The sequence below is a fragment of the Gossypium hirsutum genome, chromosome D08 (genome assembly GCF_007990345.1).
Source record: "Gossypium hirsutum isolate 1008001.06 chromosome D08, Gossypium_hirsutum_v2.1, whole genome shotgun sequence".
Lineage (NCBI taxonomy): Eukaryota > Viridiplantae > Streptophyta > Magnoliopsida > Malvales > Malvaceae > Gossypium > Gossypium hirsutum.
Window position 1 is genome coordinate 55,975,039 of NC_053444.1, and position 10,737 is coordinate 55,985,775.

General features: G+C 35.0%; 1 protein-coding gene across 4 annotated transcripts; it reads right to left on the reverse strand.

Annotated features, from left to right (window-relative positions):
* Positions 1-1,474: 1,474 nt before the first annotated feature.
* On the reverse strand, positions 1,475-9,000 carry LOC107944818 (lysine-specific demethylase JMJ706). 4 transcript variants are annotated; one of them, XM_041098477.1, is made up of 12 exons: positions 8,398-8,996; positions 7,960-8,090; positions 6,647-7,025; positions 5,843-5,999; positions 5,545-5,764; positions 4,540-4,593; positions 4,369-4,448; positions 4,002-4,279; positions 3,531-3,926; positions 3,059-3,450; positions 2,641-2,925; positions 1,475-2,161 (listed from the first exon to the last, which is right to left on the reverse strand). In XM_041098477.1, exons 3-12 carry the CDS (start codon positions 6,909-6,911, stop codon positions 1,865-1,867), a joined length of 2,424 nt encoding a protein of 807 aa, XP_040954411.1. In that variant the 5' UTR covers positions 6,912-7,025; positions 7,960-8,090; positions 8,398-8,996; the 3' UTR covers positions 1,475-1,864. The 4 variants fall into 4 exon arrangements, with proteins under 4 accessions (XP_040954411.1, XP_040954410.1, XP_040954409.1 ...); XM_041098476.1 differs by lacking the exon at positions 7,960-8,090 and having other exon boundaries at positions 2,641-2,922; positions 8,398-9,000; XM_041098475.1 differs by lacking the exon at positions 7,960-8,090 and having other exon boundaries at positions 8,398-8,995.
* Positions 9,001-10,737: the final 1,737 nt, after the last annotated feature.

Sequence of the window (10,737 nt, forward strand, 5' to 3'; positions counted from 1 at the left end):
AACCTTACCCGAAGACAAAATAATGTGGGGTTAATTTGCTTTTGTTTAATGTATTAAGAAAAGCTGTAAAGGTAAAAAGCTAGGGGGGTGGGGGGTGAGACATAGTAGTAGGGGGAACGGTTGTGGAAATAATTTCGAGTTAAAGTATTTTGACTTAGTGAAACCAGAGCTTTGCCCTGTCATATTATATTGGGGCATGGCATCGATATTTGTTGGGATACAATTGATGGAAGGTACGAATTAGCTTGTTAGGTCTTCCCACTAGGTGTTAAAATGAAGCCGACTTACTGTTTTCTTTTTTACATTTTCTTCTATAAATTTGCTTTTACTGATTTCTTCTTTTTGGATGTTGTGAGATAAGTACGAAATGCTGGAATTGGGCTCTAAATTCCATGGCTTAACTATGATTGTGTGGGTTTGACAGGGGGGGGTATAGCAATGGTTTTTGGACAAAATAATTTTGACTAGGTGGCTAGCAGGGCCCATTTATTGAGAAGGTTGCTGTCATTATATACTAGCCAAAGAACATGCAAGAAAAAGAAATTTTGAGAAGAGTTCTGGTTGTGTTCTACAGTTGGTTTCAACATCTTATAGTCCAGATATCTCACCATTCCAAGGATGTAGAGAATTTTTTTTAATTATAAGTAGGATTTAACAAAAATGAAGTTCACATGATTAATGAAGATCTTATGAAAATGTGTTTTTAATCACATGAAGTAGCCAAAAAGTAATTTGTTCTGTAAGAAATGAAGATAGACCGTGGGTGGAGAAGATGGAGCTACCTCAGCTTCAAAGTCCAAGCAATACGTCAACTAAATTTCATAAACTATGGATATTGACGATACATAAATAAATAAATAAAAGGGAAAAAATGAACCTTTTTAGAGGAAAAAAAACATTCAGAAAAACAATGGAAAGCAAAACAAGAGTAGAACTCAAAGTTGTGAAAGAATGGAACAAACAATGTCATATGTGATTCTGGATATAATTTAATATAAAAAAAAAAGAATGTGGCAGCCATTGCATTGTCGCAATTTGCTAGATATGGACTGGTTGAAGAAACAGGACAGTGGTCCACTGGGTACCCTAGCATTGCCGCTATTGCTCCGATATAGATGCAACAGAAGATGCCCATGGATTTGACGACCCCATGAAAGCTAACAACACCCTCCTACATGGCCCTTTTGCTTCCGACTATTTCCCAAACAACTGCAACCGGAAAAAGGCCGTTGCTGGCTTATGCCCTTGCGCCCCCCCCCCCCCCAAGATAATCATATAATACAAGATAATATTGTTATGAGGAGCAACATCTAGGACTCGTCCAAATACAGAGTTTCCAGAGAAAGGACCTTTCTTCGCAGCCAATGAATAGACATTTCATTCGAATTTAATTATTATTAGTAATTAATTATAGAGAAAATTGAGCATATATTCCAGGTCTAAGGAAAATTATTTTGACTTTAGAGAACAAAAAAAAAAGAAGGCATTTCTCTGCATTTTATTCATGGACTACAAAAAGAATAACCAACCTAACAGACTTAAATTTTGAGGGGCAGTGGAAATATGCCTACATTCCTCCTCGGTAAGAATTAATTTGGACTTAGAAACAAAATTTACAAAAGTTACTTGGTAACCCAAATTCTCCTGTCAAGGACGGAAAATACTCGGGCCTTACAGAGAATCATTGCAACAGCAAATTGCCTCCAGTTTTGGAGGCCTGCACAAAGAAAGAATAATAAAAATGGTCCTAAGCTTTGGTTAATCTTCGCTGCATCTCCCTAAACCAATCATTTGGAGTTTCGAGTGTTGTTAGATCTCCATTAGCTAAGTCAGATTTCTCCTCGGTTTCTGTGAATCTATAACTTCAGTTCAATCTTTTTTCCCAACCTACACATGTTGGGCCCCTGACTTTAAGGCGCTTTGGCCCAACGCTCTTTCCAAACTCCTGCTGGAACCACCTCTCATCTCTGTGCTGCTCTCGCTGCCTGCTCATCGCTTCCTCATTGCCCGACTTCTTATACTTGATGGAGATGGGAAGTCTGCCCTTCATACCATTTTCTGGATCAATATTATGAGTTGGTTCATCAATTCTGCAGCCTTCAGATGGCAATGATTTCCCACATTTTCCTTCATGTTGGTGTTTCTTTAGTCGTTTAAGCCCCTGTCAGTGTTCATATATGAACAAAAGTACGAGGAAAAAACATCAAGAGTCCCACAAACAAGATGGAAGGCCCAAAGATTAATAAGAAAGCCACTGGTGATTGCAAATCACAACATGATAGCACTGAAGTCAATTACAAGACACACACTACAATAGTGGAAAATTTATGGATAGCTGTAACTAATTAAATACTGAATAAAAAGATAGCATCTTAGTTTCGACACTGAAAACGCAACTTAAATGTCCACGGGCAAATTACCACTCAATTATAAGTCAAAGCTAAAGCTAAAGCTAAGATAATGTCTGTTATAGTCAAACAACTTATAGTACTTGGATGAAGAAACTAACGTAAATAAGATCTCAGCCTTTGACTAATAAATAGTAGTAAAATCTCTTTTTCCTTTTTTAGTTCTTTTTTCATATGAATTCAAGTTTGCAATATAACTTAGGGATATAACTTCGGAAAGCTATTATTGTACCTGATGGTCAGACTTCTTTGATGACATGCTGTCATTCCCACTTCTTTTCTCAACCTTCGAACGTCGTTTAACCCTAAATACCTCTGAATCGGAATTATCACTGTCTCGGTCCACTACAGACCTACTCACTGGTTCATGAACACATGTATTACCGCTGTATTGATTAATACCAGGACAATCTTCATGTGAAAAACAGGATACAGACAATTTGTATGTAGTTCGCGAGACCTCTTCAGAGAACCGTTTATCAGTAGTGTTTCCTAGATTACCTAGCCCCTGTACCTGCTTTGAGATATGCAAATACCAAACGGCACTTAGTGAAGGCAGCAGCTCAAGTAGAATAGAGATACAAACATTACATAAGCATGAGGCAACCTAACAAGTGTAGATACTACTAAGGAAGAGAGCCGGATCTTACATTTTTGGTTGAGGACCCAACCTGCTCCGCCAAAGAACAGAGAGTTGATGCAGCAAAAGAGAGAGCATCCGCCGCTTCAGGTCGACAACTTGGAATATCAAGGCTAATTGAAGGCTGTTTATGTTCTAGTGGTTGACCCACAGTTGAAGTTGTTACACTCAACACTACATTAATCTCACAGTATGGAAAGAATCCATCCTCAAGATCGGACTGTGAATTATTTGACAGTGGATATGAATACAAATCATCACCATTTTCAGTTTGTCGCTCAATCTCTTTTGATATGGTATCTTCTTGCTCAAACTTCTTGGCAGCAGCTTCCATCTCTGCAACATCATCCCTCAAGAAAAGACCACGATAGCTCCCACAGGGGAAGTCAAGTGACTTAATATCTGCAACAGCCAATCAGGCTCATTGACAATCACATATCAAAAGGAAAATTTACCAAAATAAAGCAGGTTCAGAGGATTACCATGTCTAAGGCAAACAGGATGAGAGCAACAGCTGCAGTTAACAAAAGCAACATAACAGTCACGTTTACATAAAGTGCACACTATAGTTCTATAATAATATGGAGATACACTGGTGCATGCCCTCGACTTCATGACAGACCAACGCGCCCGATGCAGGAAACGAATCAGCTTTACAAATGAAACCTTAATGCAATAATGAGAGGCCAAGTCTGCAGGCAAATAGTCCAAATCATCCAGTTCTAAACTTGTGTAAAGAAGCATTGCTTCCTTGCACAAAAGTTCTTCATGAGGAAGGAGAGGCACTCTGTTGAGATGGGCATATCGCAAGCTAGCTACAGCCCCCAAAGGAAACCAATCACCAATAGCAAAGTTCACAGCCTCACCACAGTTGAAACCTAAATGATTATAATTAGAAACGTATGCATTTCAGTGAGAGCAGTGTAAAGACAACTTTAAAAAACATGGCTTACCATGACTAAATCCAGCATGATATGCACTTGGAAAGGTAATTACAAACTCTCCAGGCTGCTGCACAGCCTTGTAGACAGGGACCTCATGTTCCAACAAAATATTTGGGGGGAATAGAGTTGTTTTACCCAAAAGCACATCAAAAGCTCCATCTTCACCATCCACAGATAGGATATCATTAGTGTACACATGTTCCTTGACAACCTTCTCAAATTTTGAAGCAGCATGACTGGGTATCCCATACCAAGTTTTTGAAGCCCCACAGTGATGATAATTAATGCTGCCACAAAAGAAGAAAAGGATTAACTACAGAATATTAAGTAATTAACTGGAAAGTAATTACAGATTATTAGTACAGAAGATGTTTACCTATACAAATAATGATCTTCCACATGCCAAGCAAACATGCTAAATAGCATTCCTATGTAAAGCATGGGATCAGATACCCCCTGAAACAAAGTTCAATAAAATAGGACCATACATGTCAGATCAGCTTACAGAGTGCCAAAGTTGATAAGGAAATTTTGATCATTTCATTACCGGAATTGCCGTTTCAAGAAGACGCAAAGTGGACTTTGGCAGCCGTGACAGATTCTGAAATCAAAAGAAAAGAAACATATAGAAACCAATTCAACCAGAATTCAGTACACGGATAGAGCCAATCATAGAGCATTAGAAACAAATATGGCTTCCTCAATTCCCCTATATCTCTCTATCCAAATCAACCTTGAAGTCATTAAGTTTCAAGAGATTCTGGGAATGCTACATCCATACTTTATCCAAATAGAACATATAAATAATAATATAAACAGTTACTTTCCCTGGTACAATAAACCTTAACAATTTTGGGATTGAATGTATTGACCTTGTTGAACCCTCAATGGAACCACCACGCAGGAGGCACCAATCAAGATTTACCAAATCAAGCATGTAGATGCTGTTGGATAATTACTTCCCTACGACAGCAGATTCTCTAAAGCCCCAGACATGATTTATACCCCTACCATAATGACTGTAAGGCTGTCATAATCTATCTCTAAGACCACATATCAAGGCATAAGATCATTTTAATAGGATGGAGTCTCCTAGGCTTATTTTTTAAAACCACATCTGAACTTCCACTTATTCTGGACAGTCAACTAAAATCAACAAGTCTTACTAACAGGAGAATCTTTTTGGCAAAATTCTTTTGACAAGAAAAAGAAGCCATGGTTCTTCGTAGTACAAGAATGCATGAGTATAACTTGTAAACCAAACCACCACCGGGTCTTCTATTTCATGCCAAAATGTATAAATGTCAAGAGTTGTTACACTTTATGAGGCAGAGTTGAGAAAGGATCAAAAAGGAGGATGGAAGACCAGTCTCTTAACCATGAATCTACAATAAAACACACTGACATTCAATAAATGACCTAAGAATGAGATCAACCAGGCTACACAACAAATGACACTTGTACAATAATAGTAAAAGTAAGCAAACAGACCTTTACAAGATAACATTTAAAAAACAGAAAACTAAAAGGATAATAGTAATGAATTGAACACCTTCAAATTCCATTTGCTAGTTCCAAGTGGATCATTGGGAGAAGAAGAAAAGGCACTACCCTCAACATCACAAGCATATTCAACACTTTCTGTCTTCCCACAAGCAATTTCATGCCAAAATTCTTTTTCCAAGTATGTTGCAGGAAGACAACCAGCACTATAATATCTACGAGTAAACACCTTGTTCGCCATTTTCTCAAACTCACGAAATGTATAATTTCTGAAAAGTCACGTTCACATTCAGAACCAGAAAATGCTCAGGCACAAAATAACATCTATTTCTAGTAAGAAAGCTCACCTTCCACTCATGAAAAAGGTGACTCTATCATCATTATTCCACTCCGAAAGACGAAGAGGCTGTACCCTAGTTGTAAACTTGAACCCTAGTTTCTCCTTCATCAATACAACTCCAGCAGGAACAGCAGCACTTAAAGGTGAAACAATCTTGCATATTCCTACAATGTAAGGAGCAAGTATACAAAATGATTCAGCATTTATTTATTAAAAAGAGGCATTTTCTAGAAGACTACCTTCAATATTCAAACATGTATATCCCTTCTTCAGTTAGTTTTTGAATAGTATCATCAGACAGGAATAAAAGTACTAGGTGTAATGTAGCTATTTTGAGAGACCAATTTCTCTGTGCTAGTTTGTCAACATAATAACATATCTTCCATAAATACTATTGACACATTTGGCCCTGATAATTAATCAAAATAGATCAATTTGTGCATGACATGAAAACCGAAACATATTATTGCAACTAAATGAAAACCTTTTATAATAGATGTGTAGCAGCGAAAGGCAATTAGTACCAAAAAGATGAAACAGCAATGGAAGCATTTTTTATTTCTACTACAGATCTCTAGTCTTCCCAACATAAATTCATTCAGTCCCTAGATATACAATATTTTACAAATGCGTACGAAATAAAACATAGATATCAAACCATCATATTTCTCTATTTCTCCTTTTCATTTAGATTATATTTTCTATTACTTTAGCCTTGGGCTGGAGACGGGAACAGGGGTTGGTATTGAGGTTTGGAGATGGAAAAGTATAGAAATTGTTAAAGAAAAAAGCTAATAGCACAAGGTGCTACCATATCTTGAAGCTTCAGGAGCAATTTTCTGCAGATAAACCAAAGGATCTTCAAACTCTTCCTTTGTAGGGAAATATACCGGACATTCTGGAATTTTCTCAGTCCATTCTAGATCGTTAATGTCAAACTTATCAACCTTGTGCTTCGCAAAGGTGCCCTCACTTGATGCACCATTTGACCTAGAAAATGACTCTGCACTCCCTTGTAACCTCATTCCACGTGATGCTGAAACTCTCAAAGCATCTCCTCCACTTCTAGCCATCATGTTTGTGACACAATAAGTCCTAGAGACAGTTTCTGATTTTACTCGTTGAAGCCTTTTGCGCTTCAACAACTCTAGCCCATTTACCTCTTTGGACAAAGACACTCTTCCTTCCACCTACCAAAAGAATTAGAGAAACAAATTAAGAAATCATATACCAGCATAGAAAATTAACAACAATACAAAAGCAGCTTCAACATTCCACACATACAAAGTTGAATACTTCTACTTTCTAATTGCATTAGCATCTAATTGCTATCCATGTGACCTCCATTTGTGTCCACGGCTGCAATGTTCATAACATATATTAAATGCATATAGCCAACACCAGCAGTTAGAAATTTTTCAATAAGTTGTAGCTATATTTAGTTAAAACTCTGCAGCAGATTAACTACTATCAGCTTGACCCATGAAAAGCTTAGATTTCAATAGAGCTCTTAGCAGAACAAATTTTCTCAATACTCCTGCCAATTTGTTTGAACCACTGCCAAAGTAATTAGAAAATAAAAACATATTCTAGTCAAGACATTTAAAGATCTCCACGGAACAGAGTAGTAAATCAGGCAACATAATTACGATGCCAAACATTATATAAAAAGAAACAACAACACAGAACAAAGACAGTGAGAAAGAATCTGCAGCCGTGTTTCAATCACCTTAACTAGACTAGGCTGTCCATCTAGAAATTGTTCTAAATGGGAAACCATGTTCGTTAAGGAATGACACTGTCAAAAGGATAAATTAAGAAACATGCGTAACCATTTATAACCACGACTGAGAATGTGAAAACAAAAGGCCGACATCAATCTGAACCGTGATACTTTCAAAAGCATGCAGAAGACAGTTTGCTGAATCCAAATCAAGTCAACGGCCCAAGGTTAAACTTACACCTAAAAAAACGAGTCAAAGGCCTATGACCAGTTGAATTAATCATGCATATACACGGTATTACCAGATCAACATTTAAACCAAAATAGTAATAATAAAGTTAAAACATTAAAAATTTAATTTTATCCACAAAATTTGAAAACGTTGTCAAAATAAACTCTACCTTAAAGATTCAACAAAGAGACGTGTAAATTATTTGATTAATAGAACAATGCAGCATCTATCATAATCATCTCCTCGCAGAAGCCCTCGATAGAAACATCGGAAATAGAGTCCGTACTTTTAGTTGTAACTCTAAAATGAATGATAAAAGTAAAATGTTAAGCAATGTGTCTGCTACAAAATGCATGAAGAACTATGTTGATTGCATGAAGTTTCCATTGATCCAAATCTTTTCTCTAGACTTCAAAAATTAAATTTCTATTTTATTTCAAAAGATATAGAACAAATCTAGGAAGCGGAAATTTTGTGAAAAATAAACGATTTAAGAAAAAAAAATTAGAACAATGCTTGAGATCCGTACAACGACTGTGTATATAAAACCGTGAAAAATCGATTAAAGAAAGAAAAACAGAAAGACTTCAACAGGGAATTGAAGTACCATCTCATTCTGCAATGATTCTTTGTACGCCGCCGTTTGGTCGCAATTCACCAACCGAAACAACTCAGAGAACAAGGAAAAAGAAGGCGCAAAATCCGCAAATACCAAACCTAGACCACGATCTTCACCATTTGCTATCAAACTAAAGCATTAAGCATCAACCAAACTCGCCACATTCTCACGACGCGCGGACGGATACAGACTCGGAGATCCAAATCCGAGCCACGGGAACAAATGCTTAAAATATCATAATAAATTAGCAATAGTAGAGAGATCAGTAGATTCCGGCGAATCAGAGACTTCCTTCGCTGGGGAAAAGAGCTGTTTCCCGACGGAGAGAGGAGGTTTTCCGACGAAAGGTATGAGAGAGAAACAGTAAATGAGAAATGGAAAGAGAAAGAGAAAAAGCAAAAGGGAAGGCTTAGAAAAAGCGGAAAAAAGCCAACAGAGGATAATTTATACGTTTTATACCCAAATATTATGCGGGAAAAAAGAGGAAAAATTTTACGAAAAGAAAATGAGTAATGAGGACTTGTGAAGGGAGGAGGTGGTTGTTAGGTTGTTAAACCAAACGCCTTGCCAGCCCCAAACGCATTGGTAAACACATTAATAAAATTTTAATTTTAATTTTTATGTTTTAACAGAGGCTGTGTTATCCAATACTTTTCTGGTCCCTGTTCTGTTTCGGTCAGAGAAAAGAAAGAGTCGGAACTGGAAGGATTACATTTTGACGCTTACTTAACCGCATTATCTAAACTTGCATATTAATCATATCACACCGTCCATTGGACTTAATCACCGATGTTTAACGGTCAACAAGTAACGAACTCCGTGGATTCCGCATTCTAGCTAGCACGTACATGTTGCTTCAAATAGCTGAGTTGTACAATAACAGCGTCACCTACCTTCAAGTTAGTTAGGCTACCATGGGAAAAGACAATCTTCTCCCTCTGCCTCTTTCCGCGAGGTGGTATTGTTATAGGATGCCATTACTGGTACGAGGGAAAAAATAAAAATAAAAATAACTATCCGTTGTTTTTTTATTTTGAATAAATTGATTCCTTTAAAATATATATAAATTTAATTATATTAATTTCAAAATTAAATAACTAATGACAATTAACCGAGACTCTAATATTTTATATCAGTTATACATCATTTTGATCGGTATGATAATAATTTTAGCTATTAACATTTATATATTTTGTATAAATGTTACGTGCTAAATTTGTTAAATCAAGACAAAAATAACATAATGCGTAAATATTACGGATTAATTTGTTAAATTAAGATCAATTTGACACAGTAAATTTTGAGAAATAAAATTTTCATTATACCAATAAAAACATGTACAATTAACGAAAAAACATTGTGATTAATTATATTGAGTTGCTTGCACTAGAAATTAATAATGATTAAATTGCAACGGGGCTGATTTGCTCAATTTCAAAATTGAGAGAGATTAAAGAGATCTTTTTACTTTAAAAATAACATTTAATATTGATTGAGTTTGTATTATCTATTAACCAGATCCCAACTCAGTTGTAAAATTATCAAAAACTTTTATAAAGCAATGGATTTTTTTTAAAGTAATTTTATTTTTTCAAAAAAAAATTTTAAATCAAAGCCATTTTGATTGTTATATAATTTTTTTTATAAATTTATTACATATATGTTTAAATCATATCATAAGTTTATTATAATCTAATTTATTAAAAAATTGTTGTTTTACCCATTTCTAATAAATTTTATATAATTTATAAGGATTGTGTTTATGTTTACTGTGTATTGATTTGTAAAATATTTTAATTTATTAATGTGTCATTTGGTTATTAGTACAACTATACGAGGAAAGAGCTTATTTATATTATATTAGATATAGAATCAATAATTGTCCGTGAAACTAGAAATATGAGTAAAAGGTCTTATAAAAATTAAGATTTTTTTTTTAAAATAAGCAAAAATCTCCCTTTTATTTTCACAAAACAAGTAATATGAATAGCTAAAAATTACTAATTGAAATTAATTTATCAATAACTTATATATTAAAACATAGTGAATGAATAATACTCTTATCAACTTAACAAAAGTATTTGAAATTTTTAAATATTTATATTTGTAATAAAATAGATTTTTTTATAATGTATCTCATTGAATAAATTATATATTACGCAATAATGTTTAAAAGTGTGGATAAATCTTGAATATCTTACATACAAATATAATGCAAATATCAAAATGAAAATAATAATATACTAAGAATTCTATCACACGCGTATATTTATAGAGATTATGTATTTAGAATAACATACAATAAATAATGAAACGTATGGTTTGAAA